We start from the raw sequence: 22,671 nt of genomic DNA, 5'->3' as shown, positions 1-22,671 counted from the left end.
TGCAGGGTGTATATTAACGTCATTGTGATCCATTTCGACATCGTCTTGCTCTTCATCCGCTTCTATCAAGGGCTGCACACCATCCTCACTTCGAGCAATGTTACATAGTGCAGTACAGCACTTAAATACTTGAGCTGCAAATAATGGCTTTATGCGTAAGTGCTTCAGACATGGAAATTTCTCTTTGAGAATTCCCAGTGAGTTTTCAACTAACCGGCGTGTGGATTTGTGTGCCCTGTTAAATCTTACCACTGCAGGATCTTGAGGAGCATTCATGACCGGTGGATTCAACCATTCTTTCAATGGATAACACGAGTCTGCCAAAATTATGGCACCAGGTACTGGTCTCCAACCTTCTTCCATGCGCTGATTTAGTGTGCTGTTTCTAAGCACTCTGGCATCATGTACACTTCCTGGCCACCTAGCACTCCAATAATAGAATGAGCAGTCTGGACCACAAACTACCATGCAGTTCAAAGAATGATTTCCTTGTCTGTTCACGTACTGCACTTCGTTAGCGTTAGGTGAATCTATTTTTATAGCAATAGCATAAAATGCTGCAGACACTTGCACCATATCTTCAGGCCAGTCAACCACTTGAGGGAATTTTATTGCATTTACAGCAGTTACCACATTATGAACAGAATGACACACACTAGCCTTACCTATGCCATGCATATCTGCAACAGAATGATATTGTCCACCAGTTCCCATCCAGTGTAGAGCAACACATAACTCCAATTTTGCTGGTAATGCTTTACTCCTATTAGTGTGGCGATGAAGTCTATGTCCTTTATCATTAAGTAATAATTGAAGTTTGGCAGTACTTATTCTAAATCTCTCATTAAATTCAAACATGCTTTCAAAACTGTGATTCGTGCGTATTCTGAATATCCTTCGTCTAATAAGTGGATGAGCATTCTCATTTTCTTCATCTGATGAAGTATCCCACATGTTTGTTTCTGATAACAACACACTTTAACCTACCTCAAGAGGTAGGTAGACTTGTATTAACTATTCTACAAGTTTAAGTTAAACCTTGTACTTTTTCTTTGCGAAGAGCTTGTACAATTGTAGAAAAACACCTGTAACTTGTTACAATTCACTGGGATTTACAAGTCTTTACTTGTACTTTTGTGGAACACAATACCTACCGCTTTTCTACAACTTGTATATAATTTTGCCTGTAATTTGTAACTTGTACCTTCGTGGAATAGGCCCCTGTTGTTGATAAGCAGAACTATTTGACCACAAGTCTTTCAAAATTGAAAATCAACTTTTGCTGATGAACTATTCAAATTCGTATTTAAGTAATTGTTTCTAAATAAAAATCTCAATTTTCACATCATTAGTCAGAGAAGCTAACGTGGATCTTGGTTTGTTGTCTGCAGCTGAATCAAAAGGAAGCCGCTGTAGATACTGTAGCAAGGATTTTGATCTGAGAAGGAATGCTAGATGTCACGGGAAGAATGATTGTGCTAAAAACCCACTATGCAAATTGTTAAGCTGTAATCTTTGTAGCAGGTTGTTAACACGAATTGACAGCTTAAAGAGTCATGGCAGAACATGTAAAGCCAACCCCACTTACGGGATATAGGACATCGATAAAGACACTACACTAAGGAAGAGTGATGTTATTAGCTCTCCTGATCGTGACGAAGAACCTAATTGATGGATGCTGATGGTTTAAGGAAAACTGAAACTAATGGAAGTATCATCAGCATGAAAAGTGTGAAGACATCGAGCTCATATCAAGTAGATCCTCCGCACTTTGGAATAATGATAGACACTAAAGAAGGAAGATTTTAGTCGATAAAGAAGCTTCTATTTCAACGATTTCGAGTTATTACAGTAATTCAGCTGTAGATGCTGACTTTGTGCTGCCAATAGTGATTTTCGGCATAATTTTTAAATTTGAACTTTAAATTACCATCTTAACAGTAATTTTATAGCTTGAATTTAAACTGGTTCCACTCACTGTAACCTCCCACTTAATTGTTTGGCTTGTTCCTCGAGTCGTTCCCAGCGCAGTATCTCAGATTTTGCCGATCCTTTGCGAGGCTAGCATCTTTCCTCATATTCTCCCCACCTCAGTCCACAACCGGTGTTTCCTGCCTACTGTCGTGACCAGGACCGCTTGTCCCTGTAGCTTCCCAGGGCAGCTCGTTTCTCAGAGCTCGCCTGAGGTGAGCACTTACAGTCATGCCCCATTCTCATGTTCCAGGGCTGTCGAGCATGTGTAGGTGCCCCGGGTAAGACATTTCTCGCAAGCCAGCACCCCGCCTCCTCCCTCTATTCCACAAATCACCACCCAGAGCATTGACCGGTACTTAACCCCGGCTAGTGATGGCCTGTCTCGAGGACTGGCCACTGGTGTTCGAATGTACCGCCTCTGACCTCTAGTGGCGGATTTGTCAACTACTTCCCCTTGTTGTTAGAATTTTTGCTCAACACACCTGCCCTCTAGCGACCCACACAACAAATGTTCTCCTGTCGTTCTCTTCCGAGCCACCCGAAGTCGGTCTTTCTCGACCCCTCCCTTGGACATCTTCGGAACTTTTCAGCCCTGAAGCAGAAGTATCCCCTCTTCCTTGCAAGGTGAAGCACCGTATTTAATTAAGCGACACAGGTGCCATACCATGGACTTCTTGGCGCGACTTCCAACTGACTGCATCTTTCTTGGCCAGCGCTCAGCTATATTCGGCTTCACTACTTCAACTAAGATGTTGTCGCCTTGTCAAGGAATGTTTTCTCAAATCTCGTTTTTGGTTACCTTTTTGTAAACAGTCAGTATTATAGTTCAAGTTTGGTTAATTTTTTAAATTATGAGTGCTTCTGCATCCAAGGCGCTAGTTTCGCGCCGAGTTTCGTGGGCACCTCGGCGAGACACCTCCTGATTCCAGGAACAATACCCTGCTTTGGTGAGTTTTTGATACCCATTCTCTTCCCCTATATTTCCCTTTTTTGCGGGCATTTTTGCCTATTTACGACTGTCTGCTGACTAGGTCTAATTCCTTTGGATATGTCTTGTTCGCAGACAGGGTCCAAGAACCGGAGCTGAGATTGCGGCCAAATGGTCTTCCAGTCATCATAAGAAATAACCAATCCAAATCCACCGGCTATAGACTTTAAACTTCCAAATTCTCCACAACGACTTAGGACTCTTTTTGTTCCGTAACACACTAACAGCGGGCTATATCCGCAAGAATTAGGATGTCAGCAAGTCGAGCAAAAATGCGAAATTTTAATACCGCCAAATTTTTATATTTATATACCAAACAAATGTGTTTGTGATTTCTATATAGATGTTAACATATTGTATTATATTCTATTTTTAATTATGTCTTAATGCATTTGTGTAATTATTTTCGGACTGGCCCTATTATAAATTTAACTATGTCATAAACTTAACTTATGTTTATTTCCTTTTGTTTTAATTCATACATAATAAGTAAAATAAATCGAAGCATGTCTATATACAAAACTGCATTTTTTTTATTTATTAATATAAAGTTACCGATCCACAGTGTTTACAGGTGTGCCGGAAACTAGGAATTTCGACACGTTTTTTAAAACTTGTTATTATAGTTTTAAATTATTTTGGAAATTTTATTTTTTTATAATTTGGTTACTGAAGGGGTGATTTACTCTTTGTTAGGCTGGTGTACGCCAAGTATTTAAACTTTGCGGCAGTGGACCGAAGCACCTTTCTCAGGGGCAAATCTGATATTTGGCTAGTGTAATGTGGACGAGAGCAGCCCGGTTGAAATTTCTCTCGCCTGCAGTCACGTCCGGGGTTTGTAATATTAATTCCTTGCATGACTAAAATCGCATAGAGCAGCTTCTGGCCTGCAAGCTGCTACTTCTCAGAGACCCGCTGAGACTAGCGAGTCTCGGCACGAACGAGTCTCCTGTAGACGCTCGTTCCCAGCGTCGTTGCGCTTTTCTGTCCACCCTCCCCTCTCCCCCTTCAGTTCTGAGAAATTAACCTAGGACCATTGACCTGACGTGAACCCCGCCAAGGCGGCGGCCTTCTCCAAGGACATTCTCCCTTGCCCTAAAGAGCCCCCCCATGACATCTAGAGGCAGAAACTGTAATGTCTTCTCTTGGCGCCAGCTCGTGGAGCTGACGCCCGCGACACCTGTGGGCGATCTTGTTAACTCCTCCGTTAGTTCCCCTTTACGCCGCTAGAGTGCACCACCAGCTACGCCATAAGGCCCTATGCTTCCTCCTCGCGGTCTGTAATAGTCGATTGTATGTTGTTTTCTGTACCTGCCGGTAGAGACCGCAGCAGTCGCTCTTTGGCGCAAAAAACTGAAGTCGTGGCTACGACCACGTCGGGCACCTCCGGATATGTTCGGTCCAAAGCCGAACCTTCCCCCTCCTTCTCCCTAGGGCCCTAGCGCCCATTTTAATTAGGAGCTTTGTCCGCCATCGCGGGCACTTAGTACTCTGACCTCGGCTACTTACCACGTCTTCTCGGCGTCCTCTGCGCTAAGAGGCTTTTCGGCAACGACGTGCTCATTTGAATCAAGAATGTAGTCTTAAGGGATGTGATCCCAGCTAAAAATTCAGTAGCCAGTCAGTAGGAACATTTAGAACTAGTCATGTCTCAGTTAAAATCTTATTAATTTTTTTTTATTTCACTTGATTTCGGTTGCGTCATCCGCGATATCCTCGGTCCGCGCCATTTGGATGTCGGCGCGAGACATCACCCTGTTTGGTGAGTGACTTTGATCCTTTTCCTCCCCGAATTCCCGTTTGTTGGCCTTCGCGCCGACTGTGTTTGACTGTCTGGAAGCAGGTCTAATTTGTTTGGAATTTGGCTTGTGTTTCAGACAGGGTCCAACAGTTGGGTGCCGAAATTACACCCATCATGTTGTGCAGAACCTCCAGCTGCTTTTCCCCCTAAGAAGAGCTTTCCTCCCGGCCCGACGTCATCCTTTGAAGACCCGGGTGATATTAAAAATATATTTCCCCTTACATATAATGAACTAAGTTAATTAAATGCATACCAGCGAACAGTGCCTTAAGAACTTAATTGATGGGAATAGGTAAAATCAATGAGACTGTTATTTATGTAATCATCGCAAGAATCTAATAAGGTGGAATATTTCAATTTTTGTTTGCTCTGTGATCATGTTTAATTAATATAAATTGTTTTAAATAATTTCGGGGCGGCCCCTTATTTTTGTGACTTGTTAATATATTATTGCAATGCCAAAACAAAACCTATTAAAATAAACCAGGGAACCTATAGACCAAGCTATTTATGAAGTGTTTATTTATTTTTCATATTCCTTAATCCATTTAAACGATCCACTAGCTCCCAAGTTGCTTGTGTGTGTAGGGAGTATAAATTTGTCTTGTTCACCACCTCGTGCCCCCTCTGGTAACACTTGTATTTTTTTCTCTATAATTTTGCCCAGCTGTTTCCAAGGTTTTTTTCTTATTAAATTAAAATAATATAATTTTGAGGCACGAGAAGCGTTTCACAGGGAGGCAATATATTTTCTTTGCTTGGCCTTTTGTGTCGCCTCAGGTGTACTAAGTTTTTTTAACCTGTTTTTTTCTTTTTTATATGCCAGCCACTTACAAGGTAAATTATTATAATTTTATTTATTTTTACTAAATATATTATTGACCCAAAGGCCATTACAATTTCTATGGTGATGGCGACAGTGACTCTGAAGCTGGTGACGCGATCAAAGACTGTGATGAAGTCCTGAGATTAAAACGATAGAAACTTGTAATAAAATTAATTATTCTGATAAAGCTTACGATGATAAATGGAAAAAAGTGATATTTAAAGTATTTATAATAAAAATGCAAGAAAGATGGATATAAGAAGAGATTAATTACTCATCATGGGAAGATCCTAACATATTGGTTTATGGGTAATGACTTCACATGCTTCGCTTTGTGCAGGAAACTGTTCATACATCAATGAAGTAGTCTTCAAACAAAGAACTGAGGGAAGCTGGCTACATACAATAATGACTTGCTTTACCTGCATTTGTTTAAATAAAAATAATAAATTATATTTTAGATTTTAAAAATTATTTTTATTATTTAATAAATTATGATTTCTAGGGCTGAGTTCACACAACTGCATCTTAAATGTCTGCATGTTAAATGTCTGCATTTTATGTCCATTACATGTTCTGTTTGTATTGTGTTTGTGTTCATTTCATGTCCTGTATGTGTGTAATGTGGTTCCATGTGTGTAAATCTATGTTCGTGTGTGTACCGTGTGTTCATTCCGTTTAATGTGTGTACTGTGCGTCCATTATGTGTACTGTGTGTACTGTTTGTCCATTGTGTGTTCAGTGTGTGTACTGTGTGTCCAGTGCGTGTTCAGTCTTAGTATTGTGTGTACTTTGTGGCCAGTGTTTCCACTGTGCATCTAATGTGTGTTCAGTGTGTGTATTGTGTGTCCAGCGTGTGTATACTGTGTGTTTTGTGTGTTCAGTGTGTGTACTGTGTGTTCCGCATAAAAATTATGGATTTTCAAGATGGTGGCCCAAAACGAAAATCGCAACTTTAGGGAGAGGGGTGTTAGATGATGGAAAGTTCTAGAAAACAAAATGTTTGAATTCAAAATGGCGGAAAATTCTAGAAAACATAATGGCGGAGTTAAAAAAGGGAATCCAAGATGTCAGCCGGGTTCGAAATGTTAAGGTCAAAGACATTCAAGATGGCCGTCGTGATGTCACAATCTAAGATGGTGGTCGGCTACACATTTCTACCTGCGAAAGCCTGGGCTCAGATGCCTATTTTTATACTGTTGCGATTTACCGGGTTCGTAAAGGATAGCCCAATTAAATATTTTATTACACTACACAGTTTTTTTGATGACCACTACTTATGTGACTTACAATTAATCTTCTAAAATGGCAAATAATTAATTGCACTTAAAAAAATGTTGCTTCCCCAGTCACTCGTTTCTTACAATCCACACACCTCGCTCGGCCGCACCTCTGGCGCAACTCTCGCCGCAGCACCCCTCGTGGGTCTCCGCCGCGGGACTCCGCCGCCGCCGACGCACTTGCCATCGCCGAGGATCTGCTCGACGCCTCGCTCGCAACTTCGCTCGGGACTCTGCCGCGCCCGCGACACTATCGCTCAGAGCTGAACTCTCCGCCCTGAAATTTTCGTCCAGGGACTTCGCTGCTCTATCGCCCCGAAACTCCGCCACGGGAAAGCTCCCGTCTGAACTCTCTCTCAACTCCCCCCGAGGCTGGCGTCCCATGCGTATTAAAGCCCAGGCGCCTTCTCGAATTCGCGAGTGCGGCTGGGGCCAGTCGCGTTATTCCACGCCGACCCGATGGCAGAAATCTCTCGAAACACGTGTCGGCGGCTCGCATAACTCCGCAGCTGTGAGGTGTCAGGAGTCTTAGCTATCAGCGCCGCGTGGTGAGCGGAGGGAAGGAGGGGGGCAAGCGACAATCCTTGTAATCTTCCAGGCACGCGTGGTGCATATCATATTGCGGCAGCCGCCAGCCAGCTATGCACCTGCACATGTCGCGGCCTTGCTCATGTTCGTAACAATAATAATGATTTCCGATAATACTAATAATATGGCCTTCTAGAAGAAGTATTGCAGAGACCATGTGGTTTAATTGAATTGAATTAATATATTTCCAAATATGACCCTAAGTTAGTAAGTGATCTATTTTCGCTTATAAATCTCCTTTAAAAATGTTTTTTTTTCCCGCTGACGAAGGTGAAACATTGTTTTTTTTATATGCTCCAGGTGGTACTGGCAAGAATTTTGTGACCAATTTAGTATTAGCGAAAGTTATCTCACTGGGGAAAATAGCCAAAGCCGTTGCGTCGTCAGGTATTGCTACCAAACTATTGACAGGAGGAAGGACGTTTCATTCCACTTTTAAACTACTCCTTACAGTATCACTTGAAAGAGACAGCGTGTCCTCTATCCGTAAAAATAGCTCATTGGTCAAGGTCTTGCAAGATGCAAGCCTAATAATATGGGATGAGTGCACTATGACTCATAGATCTCACGTGGAGACCTTAGATACAACTCTCAGAGACATAAGCCTAAATAAAGTTATCAGTGGAATTACTTTTATGATTTTTAGTGATTTCAGACAAAAATTGCTTGTAAATAGTTGGTAATTAGAGCAGATATTATTAAATATTGCTTCAAATCTTTCCCATTGTGGAAGTCTTTTGAATCCTTGAAGCTGAATACCAACATGAGGAGTCACTTAGGTGGAGGAAGTACATATTTCCCAATAAAGCTCCTTTTTATTGGTGATGGTAAAGTATGTGAATCAGACAAAAAATTGCCAATGATAAAGATCTTGGCGAGATTGTAACCAACATTGAAGAACTTATCTCTCAAGTGTATTCGCATCCAGCCAATATCCATGAAAAAAAAAATGTTAATGTATTTATGAGAGGCCATTTTTAGCTGGCAAAAATATAACTGTTGACGCCATCAACGACAAAATAATGTCTAAACGACCAGGCGACATCGTCTACTACCTTGCCATTTAAACCAGCATGGATCAATAAATTCATTGAATCCATGTGGGCTACCCCCACATTCGTTGAAATTAAAAATTGGCGTGCCAATTATAGACCACCAAATTAATATAACGGAACCAGACTTCAAGTGACATTTTTAAGAAACAGTGTCATAGTAGCTATAGTTTTGACTGAGCCAGCAGTTGGACAAACTGCACTAATAACTCGCATTCCCATGATACCCACAGATTTACCATTTAGTTTTAAAAGTTTACAATTTCCTGTAAAGGTATCGTCTGCAGTCACGATAAATGAAGCTCAGGGACAAAATTTTCTGTATAATAGAATAGATTTGAGAGAATGCTCTTTTTCCCACGGACAATTATAATTTGCCTTATCTAGATCAGGTTGTGGAGAAATACCACACAAAAATATTAATAAAAGTTTTGTATATGTCGAAGTACTCTAAATAATTTATAAATAATCCCATTTTAGTTAAATAATTTAGTATGTGTAACATATTTGTGTTTACTTATTATGTATTCAACTTGGTAGGATACGATCTTATCACAAGGATACGATCTCATCGCAGCGGTACGATCTCATTGTAGGGATGTAAAAATCTTAACCCTATAATGTAAGTAATTCATTATTTAGAGTACTTTGGCCATTTTTCGATATTCTACCCCAAAAGTAGCGTGAGGGCACCCGCGCACCTTAGCTTAATAGTTTTGCCGTTTCAGTGCCACTTTTGGGCACAAATTTTGAATTTTAAATTTAATTTGTACTTTTTAAAGAAATAAACCAAATAATAAATTTGCATTTTTAATTTCCTTTAATTTTGTTTCCATTACTGTACACTCCGACGTAATCTTGTGCAACCCAGTGCACCTGCGCTTGTTCGCAGGCTTCAATTAGATACTGTTTGCTGACGATTGGCTATCGCTGCATCTCGGCCGCGGTTCACATCATGTTTTCTCCCTGTAACAGAATGACTTTTCGTGCTAGCGAACGCTACCCCAAGCCCTCTGCTAGCAACTTTCATTTCTCGGAGGCAAGCATAGGTAAGGGTTTTGCCAGCACGTACTGGACTAAGTTACAGCCCCCGGCGACGCCTCGGGACGATCCACATGACGCCTTTCCCAGGCGACTTAGCAAATTTAAACCCCCCTCCCCTCATCTCCCACCTGTGGCTTCACGAGAACTCCAACCCGGAGCAACGACCTCCCGTGAACCCAGGCAGGGACATTGTCTCTTCAAGGACTTTCGCCCTTTTCAAAAAGAGCCCTCAGCGAAGTCTAGCGGCGGAAAAATTCCTAACCTCGCTCTGTGCGCTGGTCGCGAGCGGGCTCAGTGCTCTCTAGCGGACGTTTCTGTGACCCTCCAGGCAGGTTCTCGTCTTGGCCGCCAGAGCGCACTACTCATCCCTCCCATAAGAGACAGCTTGTCATAATCGACCTTGGCAGCAGTCGCAGTGCGATTTCGATCTTAGTTCGCCGGCGTATCGCGTGAGAGCGCGGCGAGCGTTTTGAAGTCTGCTTCGCCCCTTCGGGCATTTCCGGACACCTTCGGGCAATCATCCCCCCCCCCCCCTTTCTTTGAATGGGGGCAGTTACTTTCTTTAATTAGGTGCCCCGACGCCATTTTTCGAGGATTCGGCGGGCAGCATCTGGTCTGCGCGGACCACACGTCACGATTAGCGAGAGTCAATCTCTCTGTTCGTCCAAGACTCGACACTACGTCATGTAGTCACCAACGTCAAGGCATAGAGGCCTCAATTTTCTTATTTTTAAATTTTGCTGCCCGCAATAGTTTTTTGCTAATCTAAATTTATTTCATTATATCTCATCATGACTACCGCGAACTTCCGTGCCGGGAGCTGCCTTCTCTGCCCTTGGAGCCAGCCTACATGACTTCACCACGCTGTTTTGGGTGGGGTCCAAGTTGAGGTCCAAAATTAGCTCCAAGTTAAGCTTCCAAGTTAAGCTTCCAAGTTTATCTCCAAGTTTATCTCCAAGTTTATCTCCAAGTTCAGCTTCGAAGTTTATCTCCAAGTTTATCTCCAAAATTAGCTCCAAGTTCAGCTCCAAGTTCAGCTCCAAAGTTTATCTCCAAGTTTAGCTCCAAGTTTATCTCCAAGTTTATCTCCAAGTTTATCTCCAAGTTTATCTCCAAGTTTAACTCCAAAGACTAGCTGCAAGTTTAGCTGCAAGATTAGCTTCAAGACCCCAAATTATAATGGAACTTCGCGGCCAAATTAGCAGTCCGTGATTGGGCTCATGCAGTCAGAAGTTTTCTCCCCTCTCCGGTCGAGATACAACTTTCTACACAAAATGATTCCTTCTGGACTTTAATCTACCGAAACCTCCGGTGCCAGGACACAGGATATAATTAAATTTCATTTGAAAAGAAAATTAAAAACACAATGTAATTGTTTCTTTCTTTTGAGCCTGCGAGCTCACTTAAAACCAGTGTTAATTTCAAGAGGTATTATTGTTTTACTTTTATATGTATTTTGTTGCCCCGGGGCTCCCTCCTTTTTGTGATTAATATATTTTAATACATGTGTAATTAAAAGATACAAAATAATATAAGTAAATTATTTTAGTAAAAGGGCAGTTATATAAATCAAACCAACAGTCTTGTTATTTCACTATTATTCATCCTCGATCCACATAGCCTCCTAGAGTTCCTATAGGAGGTTATGAATAAAATTCTTTTGTACGACGTCTGGGCACCTCTGTGATTATTGTTGTTGTTGTTGTTGTTGTTGTTGTGTTTTGTTTTCTGGGCTGACGCTTCCAAGGCCTTAATTTAATTATTCATTTTTGAGTGTTTACCTGCAGCCCAGCGTACGTAACATAGTATTAAATCATATATTCAAGCCAATTAAAATGAAGTTAAACTTAAGAACAACAACATACAGAATTACGATTTAATATCATGTTTTAACCGTTAACATTTTTCCATATTCTACAGCAAAAAGGTAAAAAAAAAAAAAAAAAAAACTGTCAATATTTTTTATTATAAAAGTAGAATCTCTGAAGCTAATCAAGCAGTTTGTAAGTTACGTGGTATGATTTATAAACATGCAAAACCTACCAACTCTTTTTTTTTTAGTATTTGCTGAAGTTTAAGAGGTGAAATATTGTATATAAAATTTTAACATTAAAAAAAATTTTTTTTTTCATAAAATCTAACTTTATTTAACACATTGAAAGTGATAAATAAACCTATTTTTGGCTATCTTCTATTATACTACTTTTTCTGAAATATCACCTCTTTAAGTTTTAACAGGGATTAATATTACTTTTTAAAAAAAAAGTTATGAAATCCATTAATTCAGTATGACCGGATAAAATTAAACTAAACCTAATACATATTTATAATTCATATTTTGGAATTCACATTTGTGGTAGAAAAAACCAGGTGAGTTTATTTTTGTTTGGTTAACATATATTTCCATATTTACTTAGTTTTGAATTATTACATCGGCATTCGTGGCGGAAAAGAGGAGAAGGTTAAAAAAAATTAGTTTTTTATTTTAGTTTTACTATGCATACTAAGAATCAACTAATACGTTGGATAATAAATTTGATATCTGCACTCTTTATTTGAAATTAAGATGCGAATGTATCAAATATCCTTAAATAATGGGAGGTATTTGTAATAAGGTGAAATTATTTCATTATTCTAAGCATAGCTTGAACCATAGTAAACTAAAGTCTATAATGTGTAAATATTGGCATGAACATTGTTTAAATTAAGTATGAGCATTTTTTACAATTTTTTTAAATTGTCTACTTGATAAAATGAAAAGGTGGTAAAGTGATTTTCATCAAGGTGAAATAAGTTGTCGAACATTCTAAAACATAATTTTTAAAATCAGGTAATTGATATATTACCAAAATTAAAAAGGGCTACCTATAACCACTTAAAAATATATATTCTTAAACGCTTTTGTTATGAAATAAATCTATTATGCACCTAACAAATTTTACGTGTATATTTTTTGGAAAATGTTTTGGAATATTTAAGCATTGACCTGAAATTGCGCGAGTGAAGAAGGGTTTTTAATCTAACATTAAATGAAATACAAATGTGTAACTTTGATGAAAATTTCAATAGTATTCTAACTCTGAACACGTTAGAGTATCCAGTTGGAAAAAAAAAAACAAAGATTCAATTAAATCAGTGTACTGAAAAATCTCGTATTTTGAGTTGTAACACAATTTCTTCTACTGAAATATTAAAATAAGGGAACATGTGACTGGCTTAGAATAATAAATACGCAACGTACTTTGAGGTAAGATTTAAGCACTTAAGGGGAGGGGGGGGGGGGGTTCGCGAGTCACTTTGTGGCTTGTAAGAAGGGTGGAGGCCCTGTTGGCCAAGAAAATGTTATTTTGTGTATTGTACAAAAAGTCGAAAAATTATATTTCACTTTATCTTGAAGTGAATTGAACATCATAATATTATATTTTAATTAAAAATTTGTATTTTTTTCACTTGCAAAATTCCATGAGTTTGTAATGTTTGATTGATGATAAGTGGTGACTGGTTGTCCACAGTGCGGCGGTCTCAGCGGGTTCGTGCACAGCTTCGTGACCGAGGTGCTGGCGATAGTCCGTGCCCACGTCACGGCTCTGGGCGGCAATGCCATGGTGGCGTACTTCATCTCCGAGTGTATCCTGTACCACAGCCCCCACAAGAACCAGGTACATGTCTCCCAGATACACCATCTCATTCCTGAGGTAGATGTCATTCCTTGTGGCTATCCATGCTCACGCACTGAGTACATGTGCGAGTGTATCCTGTACCACAGCCCCCACAAGAACCAGGTACATGTCTCTCAGATGCACTAGCTCATTCTGGAGGTAGATGTCATTCCTTGTGGCTATCCATGCTCACGCACTGAGTACATGTGCGAGTGTATCCTGTACCACAGCCCCCACAAGAACCAGGTACATGTCTCTCAGATGCACTAGCTCATTCTGGAGGTAGATGTCATTCCTTGTGGCTATCCATGCTCACACACTGAGTACATGTGCGAGTGTATCCTGTACCACTGCCCCCACAAGAACCAGGTACATGTCTTCCAGATACACCATCTCATTCCTCAGGTAGATGTCATTCCTTGTGGCTATCCATGCTCACGCACTGAGTACATGTGCGAGTGTATCCTGTACCACAGCCCCCACAAGAACCAGGTACATGTCTCCCAGATACACGATCTCATTCCAGAGGTAGATGTCATTCCTTGTGGCTATCCATGCTCACGCACTGAGTACATGTGCGAGTGTATCCTGTACCACAGCCCCCACAAGAACCAGGTACATGTCTCCCAGATACACCATCTCATTCCTGAGGTAGATGTCATTCCTTGTGGCTATCCATGCTCACACACTGAGTACATGTGCGAGTGTATCCTGTACCACAGCCCCCACAAGAACCAGGTACATGTCTCTCAGATGCACTAGCTCATTCTGGAGGTAGATGTCATTCCTTGTGGCTATCCATGCTCACACACTGAGTACATGTGCGAGTGTATCCTGTACCACAGCCCCCACAAGAACCAGGTACATGTCTCTCAGATGCACTAGCTCATTCCTGAGGTAGATGTCATTCCTTGTGGCTATCCATGCTCACGCTCTGAGTACATGTGCGAGTGTATCCTGTACCACAGCCCCCACAAAAACCAGGTACATGTCTCCCAGATACACCATCTCATTCCTGAGGTAGATGTCATTCCTTGTGGCTATCCATGCTCACGCACTGAGTACATGTGCGAGTGTATCCTGTACCACAGCCCCCACAATAACCAGGTACATGTCTCTCAGATGCACTAGCTCATTCTGGAGGTAGATGTCATTCCTTGTGGCTATCCATGCTCACACACTGAGTATATGTGCGAGTGTATCCTGTACCACAGCCCCCACAAGAACCAGGTACATGTCTCCCAGATGCACTAGCTCATTCCTGAGGTAGATGTCATTCCTTGTGGCTATCCATGCTCACGCACTGAGTACATGTGCGAGTGTATCCTGTACCACAGCCCCCACAAGAACCAGGTACATGTCTCCCAATTACACCATCTCATTCCTGAGGTAGATGTCATTTCTTGTGGCTATCCATGCTCACACACTGAGTACATGTGCGAGTGTATCCTGTACCACAGCCCCCACAAGAACCAGGTACATGTCTCCCAGATACACCATCTCATTCCTGAGGTAGATGTCATTCCTTGTGGCTATCCATGCTCACGCACTGAGTACATGTGCGAGTGTATCCTGTACCACTGCCCCCACAAGAATCAGGTACATGTCTCCCAGATACACCATCTCATTCCTGAGGTAGATGTCATTCCTTGTGGCTATCCATGCTCACGCACTGAGTACATGTGCAAGTGTATCCTGTACCACAGCCCCCACAAGAACCAGGTACATGTCTCCCAGATACACCATCTCATTCCTGAGGTAGATGTCATTCCTTGTGGCTATCCATGCTCACGCACTGAGTACATGTGCGAGTGTATCATGTACTACAGCCCCCACAAGAACCAGGTACATGTCTCCCAGATGCACCAGCTCATTCCTGAGGTAGATGTCATTCCTTGTGGCTATCCATGCTCACACACTGAGTACATGTGCGAGTGTATCCTGTACCACAGCCCCCACAAGAACCAGGTACATGTCTCTCAGATGCACTAGCTCATTCCTGAGGTAGATGTCATTCCTTGTGGCTATCCATGCTCACGCACTGAGTACATGTGCGAGTGTATCCTGTACCACAGCCCCCACAAGAACCAGGTACATGTCTCCCAGATACACCATCCCATTCCTGAGGTAGATGTCATTCCTTGTGGCTATCCATGCTCACGCACTGAGTACATGTGCGAGTGTATCCTGTACCACAGCCCCCACAAGAACCAGGTACATGTCTCTCAGATGCACTAGCTCATTCCTGAGGTAGATGTCATTCCTTGTGGCTATCCATGCTCACACACTGTGTACATGTGCGAGTGTATCCTGTACCACAGCTCCCACAAGAACCAGGTACATGTCTCCCAGATACACCATCTTATTCCTGAGGTAGATGTCATTCCTTGTGGCTATCCATGCTCACACACTGAGTACATGTGCGAGTGTATCCTGTACCACAGCCCCCACAAGAACCAGGTACATGTCTCCCAGATACACCATCTCATTCCTGAGGTAGATGTCATTCCTTGTGGCTATCCATGTTCACACACTGAGTACATGTGCGAGTGTATCCTGTACCACAGCCCCCACAAGAACCAGGTACATGTCTCCCAGATGCACCATCTCATTCCTGAGGTAGATGTCATTCCTTGTGGCTATCCATGCTCACACACTGAGTACATGTGCGAGTGTATCCTGTACCACAGCCCCCACAAGAACCAGGTACATGTCTCCCAGATACACCATCTCATTCCTGAGGTAGATGTCATTCCTTGTGGCTATCCATGCTCACACACTGAGTACATGTGCGAGTGTATCCTGTACCACAGCCCCCACAAGAACCAGGTACATGTCTCCCAGATACACCATCTCATTCCTGAGGTAGATGTCATTCCTTGTGGCTATCCATGCTCACTCACTGAGTACATGTGCGAGTGTATCCTGTACCACAGCCCTCACAAGAACCAGGTACATGTCTCTCAGATGCACTAGCTCTTTCCTGAGGTAGATGTCATTCCTTGTGGCTATCCATGCTCACACACTGAGTACATGTGCGAGTGTATCCTGTACCACAGCCCCCACAAGAACCAGGTACATGTCTCCCAGATACACCATCTCATTCCTGAGGTAGATGTCATTTTTGTGGCTATCTATGCTCACGCACTGAGTACATGTGCGAGTGTATCCTGTACCACAGCCCCCACAAGAACCAGGTACATGTCTCCCAGATGCACTAGCTCATTCCTGAGGTAGATGTCATTCCTTGTGGCTATCCATGCTCACACACTGAGTACATGTGCGAGTGTATTCTGTACCACAGCCCCCACAAGAACCAGGTACATGTCTCCCAGATGCACTAGCTCATTCCTGAGGTAGATGTCATTCCTTGTGGCTATCCATGCTCACACACTGAGTACATGTGCGAGTGTATCCTGTACCACAGCCTCCACAAGAACCAGGTACATGTCTCTGAGATACACCAGCTCTTTTGTCAGTCAGAAGTTTCTTCTTGTGGTTGCAATGGAGATCTAACTGAAGCAAGGTTTTTTTTTTGTGTTAAAAAATTTGAATTTTTGGGCTAGATTTATAATCTGAGTAACTAAATAATTTATAGTTATTAGCATTCATTAATTTATGTGGTATAATAATCATACCTTAATATAATTATGTAGTATTATATTTAATATAAAAAATAGTTTAATTAAAATAATGGTAAATTAAAATTAATCTTGGATATTAACATTTGTAAATGAAAATCATAATATGCATCTGTAAAAACGCATACTTGAAAACTCACAGAAAAGAACATTTATGCATGTATTCCATTTTCAAATTAATTTATAACAAATTAAGATAATATTAGTAATAATAAAATGCAAATAGAAAATTATATATCAAATACACATACAACGAACCCAAGACAGTGGAGTTCAGGTAACACAATAACTCTGTACTCGCCAATCACGGTTATTAAACCTCAGCAAAAACATATACAATAAGATAACCAAGAAAAATCTACAGAAAAATCTCCCTTGAAAAAACCGCACATTTCCCTGGAACCAAATCTCGCTCAATGGCATAGCGGACACTGTTCCCATGTGAATTGGGGAAAATAACATCATTTAAGTCTGCAATCATTTTAGACACCAAAAAAAAAAAAAAACCTCCGTGTACCAAAATCGACCTGGAAACAACAGAAAGAAAAAAAAAATGACCACAAAGTTTCAAGGGTCTAAATAATTCTACTCCTTCGAGGGAAACTATCTATAACACTTTGCAACAGAACCTGAATCGAAAAAAATTTAAAGAATACAATGTAAAAATGCAAAAAAAAAAAAATTGAAATCAGAGAACCGTGCCAAATCTAGTCATAATCATTAGAGATAGAATCAACACACGAACACAGTAACACTTTAAGTGGGCGGTTTCAGAGACTAAAAATTGCTACACTTCCAAATCGTGTTAATTTTGGTAAAATGTGATTACAACCGTAGAAACCAACTACCCGACCACTCCGCCCGGTCAGTATAAGTACCTGCGTAGCTGGGAGCAGAGGTTGTGCTGACCGGCAGCGAAGTGAGTGGTCAGTGCAGCCACTCACCGCCAGGGGCGCTTGCGTCCCTGGTCACTAAATCCAGTCCTGGATACACAAGTCCAAATGCCCAACCCCCCGCATGGTAGACTCTTTTCTACTCTGCCCAACACTTCATCCAGACCATCCTCTGTCTCCTGTATTCTCCTACACTTATTGTACCCCGCATGACTGTGCCCAAGGTTTTCCCTGTGTCTGTGCAGGTTTTACCTGGGCCCAACCTATCTCTAGTTATAGTCTAGATTTATGAGTGAGGGGAGTTAGTCATGGCATCAATTGCTGCCATGGCTGGCCAATCCCCTCCTAGCTCATGATGCATGCGACCCTCTCCCTGCATGGCTAACACCCTGCATGACCAGGCGTATAGGCTTCGGCCTGAGACGCACCAAGGTCCCTCCCCTAACCCGGACCCTCCCAAACACATTTAGTTATTAGTTAAGTTAGGAAAAAGAAAACAGCGCTCATATAGGTGAGGCTCGTCAGGCGGGGAGGGTGTGTGTCTCCTCCCTCCTGGCCGGCTCTTCCCGCGCATGCGCATGTGCAGTGCAGGGCCGAGAGCCGCAGTGTTGCCAGTTCTACTCCACCCTCCGCCGCTGATGGAGGTTGACAACCGCGGTGGTGAGCCAGGTTTGACGGCCCGCTCTTTAGACATCAACACGTTACCGTGCTGTACATAATATTCGATTTTAACTGTGGTTCAAGATAAAACAATAATATACATTAAATATATTTATATTTTTCATTAAAATTTAAAACATATATCTTGATGTGTGCTGTAACGCCCCTCGTGCCCAAATATTATATTATTTTAAATTTATTAAAAACACTTTGGAAACAGCTGGGCAAAATATTAAGAAAATTAAAATTAATTACCAGAGGGGACACGAGGCGGTGAACAAGATAAAATTTACACTCCCTGCACACTACTAACTTGGGAGTTCGTGGATCGGTATGTAGAAGAAGGTATATGATAAATAAATACACTATATAACTAATTTGGTCTATAAATTTTTCTGGTTTATTTTTAAGAGGTTTTGTTTTAGCATTATTTTGACATGATAATAAAAATCTTATTAATTAACAAAGATAAGGGGGTGCCCCTAGATTATTTAAAACAATACACATTACACCTTAACAAACAAATGATTACATTAACAAAATTTCAAGTATAGCACCAAAATTTAATTCTCCCAACGATTACATATATATGAGTTTCCTTGATTTTACATGTTCTGAGGATTACGTTCTTAAAGCCCTGCTCGCTGGTATCTTGTTAATTAATTTAGTTCCTTCTATGCAAGTGGAATATATCACCCGGGTCTTCCCAGGATGACGTCGGACCGAGAGGAAAACTCTTCTAAAGGGGGAAATCAGCTGCAGGTCCCGAAGATCATGCGGGGAGCAATTTCTCTCCCCGGAAACTTTGACCCTGTCTGAAACACATGTCAAATTCAAAATGAATTAGACCTGCGTCCAGACAGTCATACACAGTCCGCGCGAAAGGCCAAAGAACGGGAATTTGGGGAGAAAAAAAAACTGATTACTCACCAAACAGGGTGTGGAAACAGGGCTCGCGAGGTGTCTCGCGCCGACATCAGCATGGCGCGTACCGAGAATTCGCGGATGCGCGGAAGAAACTAAAATTTTTAGGAAAGTAAAAAAAAAAAAAATTAACTAAACATGACTTCTTCTAAATACTGCATCTGACTGGCTACTGTACCACTGGGATCACATCCCTAAAGCAAGCTGACTACATTCTTGTGCACACGAATTCGCCGTTGCCGCGAAAAGCCTCTTAGCACAGAGGACGCCGAGAAAACGTGGTCAGTAGCCGAGGTTGGAGAACTAAGTGCCGGCGATGGCGGTCAAAGCTTAAAATTAAATCGGGCGCTCAGCCCTAAGAAAAAAGGGGGGGAAGGTTCGGCTAGGGGCCAAAAACATGCGGAGGTGCCCGAGGCGGGCGTGACAACACGACATGCGCGCTCTCTACCGGCGGTAACAGGAAGGCAACAAACAATCGACTACTACAGGCCGCGAGAAGGAAGCATAGGGCCATAGGGTGCCGCGGCGCTGCTTTCTAGCGGCGTAAAGGGGAACTAACTGAGGCGGTGAGCTGACTTGCCACCAGGTGTCACGAGGGTGAGCTCTGCACGCTGGCGACCAGGCCTGCGGTTACTTTTTTTGCCGCTAGATGTCGGGGACGTCTCTGTAAGACCAGGGAGAATGTCCTTGAATTAGGCCATCGTCTTGGCTAAGTTCCCGTCAGGTCACTGCTCCTAGCTTGATTTCTCAGAACTAACTAACGTTACTGTGTTTTATGTTCTCATTCTGCGCCGACAACCAAGTAACATAACATTCATTCATTTCATTTGATAAATCACTTATAACCAATTTCAGGTTGGAGAGAATCTGAAAAGAAAAAAAATAAAAGAATATTTGTTTTCAAAAAATTTATTGAACAACACACAGTTTAAACAGTTGCATTATCATTGTCAACTATTTCAAATAATGTTATATCCCCCTACTCCCACCTAGGTCTGCCACTACTTATAACCGTACAGAGTAGGCATACACGTGAATCCAGTGGCGATGGATGAACGAGCTGTAGGCGGGCAGTTCTGCACATCCCGGATCAAGCCCACTTAACAAAGGGCTGGAGCCGGGTCAATGACCGACCTCTCTGACGTCACAGCGGCCATATTGGATTACCTTGACCTTGACCTTCAAAATTTGCCAAAATTTCAATTTTTTGGGGGGGAAAAATCCCGCCAAAAATTAAAAAAAATATTGATGATTCAAAAATTAGTATTTCGAAAATCTCAAAATACTTTTTGCTTTAGAAAGAACACAAAATCCTAAAAGCGGCTTAAGCATCCATGTTTACAGTCTCCGATAAGATGTTTCTAGGAATTAGGATGCCATGACCGCCATCTTGAATAAAAACGTCACCATTGCAATTTCGGTTCCGGCCGCCATCTTGAAAATTTTTATTTATTATCCGATTTTAATGGAAAAATATTAAAATTTATAAAAAAATTATTTAAAAAATTTAAAAATGTACACCTACGCCATGGAGCTCGGAGTCCTCGGTTCGAACCCGACGAAGTAAAAAAAATGGCGACCGATCCTTCCTTCACGGAAGCCGCCGGCAGACTGACCTCCCACCATTTATGTCAAAATATGTATCGTCAACTAGTATGACGTCATGTCCGCTGTCTTGGAAATCCATAATTTTAATGCTAGAAAATCGGAACAAATTTAAAAATTATATAAAAATTAATTAAATATTAATAAAAATTCTTTAAAAAACACCATTGCACATATCGTTACGGCCGCCATCTTGGATTCTATAAACGTAGCATGTGTTTACGCCTGCCATCTTGGTTAAGTATGATGTCATCGCTATACTTTTCGTTTCTACCGCCATTTTGGATTCTAGATCGTTTCACTTTTCGTTATGGCTGCCATCTTGAAAAACCATAATTTTTATGCTAGAATTTTGAAAAAATTTCAAAAATTATAATACAATTTTATTATTAAAATTTTTATAAAATATTATTTTAAAACGCAGTTACGCCTTGAAGTCCTCGGTTCGAATTCGGTAAGAGCAAAACTAATAAAAAATGTCATTGCATCTTCCTCCATGGAAGCCACCTGCACACTGACCTCCCACAACCACCAATACCAAGGTATATATCGTCAGCTGGTATGTCATGTCCGCCATCTTGTTTTCGTCCGCTGTTGGCCACCATCTTGTTTTCGTCCGCTGTTGGCCACCATCTTGTTTTCGTCTACTAGAGTGCGCTACGATCATTTTAGTTTAATTTTTACCCACTAGATCTTTGACCTCGACTGTTGGCATTGAACTTAGGGTTGGAATTTTTTAATTATATAACCTAGTTTTTAAGTTAGCCAAAGACTCATCCTGCCAATGTTTAAGTGACCGTAAGACCTAGCTTCAGCAGTGTCGAGTACAGCTACTATGGATACTGGTTATCCACGCACATATACGGTAACCTGTGATGGAAGCACTCAGCACTGGTGTTTTTCACACTTTCCTGTGACCTACGAACCGATTTAACAGCTACTAGATTCGATTGCTGCGAACTTGGAAACTGTGCTATCACATGAATCCACACACATTCCTTCCAACTAGCATCAATGAGGTAGCAGCCTCGTCTGCACGTGCAACACCAAACATGGGCGTATTGCAACAAGTTGCGACCTGCGATGCATCTACGCAGACGCCCAAACGTCGTGCGTCTCTTCGTAGTTCGGTCAGTGTACCTGTCCCAACTAGCACCGAGGCAAAGCCAATTAACAGCCGTGATCACACACGTCGTCGTCTATGTCTCACCGAAGCAGACGTTGCCGTAGAAGATGTCTAGTCGGAAACCTGTGTTCCTGAGCCCGTGACCAGCGAACCGGTTGGAACCGGAGTCTACGAAACAGTACTCGGATGCGACGAGACAGTTCGTGCAGCGTTAAAGACTTTGCTTACGAAAATGCTTAATGCCTCAACTTAATATGCATTTGTGTAATTTTTCTAAATAAATATTAAAAACTTGGACTTGTGTGTTTTCGTTTCTAGAATTTTAAGGTACCGGACTATTAATGTAATAAAAATAAATTTTAAATACAGTCAATATTATGACACATGTAGTCTACAGGTAGGCCGCGGGTATATAATTGAGGTCCAGACATCAGGACCCTCAGTCCACCTCTGGCCGCGGTGCAGTGCGGATCGGCTCTCTTCAGTATGTTATGTGAGATTTAGTTGCAGTTTCAATGGCGATCTTGATGGACGATCTACCATCGACATCAGGGACCCAGGTGGCACCTGCAAAGACAGCAGTGACGCCGATGGCAGCAGAGATCTCAAT

At 41.7% G+C, this 22,671-nt stretch overlaps 1 protein-coding gene across 9 annotated transcripts in view; it reads left to right on the top strand.

The window, feature by feature from the left end:
• Window positions 1-22,671, top strand: part of LOC134541697 (C2 domain-containing protein 5) — a 163,678-nt gene that overhangs the window by 121,975 nt on the left and 19,032 nt on the right. For all 9 annotated transcript variants that reach the window (XM_063385334.1, XM_063385335.1, XM_063385339.1 and 6 more), the window contains one exon: window positions 13,066-13,212. In XM_063385334.1, the coding sequence (XP_063241404.1) occupies window positions 13,066-13,212 (147 nt within the window). The remainder of the gene's footprint in view (window positions 1-13,065; window positions 13,213-22,671) is intronic.

The sequence above is a fragment of the Bacillus rossius genome, assembly GCF_032445375.1.
Source record: "Bacillus rossius redtenbacheri isolate Brsri chromosome 4 unlocalized genomic scaffold, Brsri_v3 Brsri_v3_scf4_1, whole genome shotgun sequence".
Classification (NCBI taxonomy): Eukaryota; Metazoa; Arthropoda; class Insecta; order Phasmatodea; family Bacillidae; genus Bacillus; species Bacillus rossius.
This window is presented reverse-complemented; position numbering and strand designations above follow the sequence as displayed.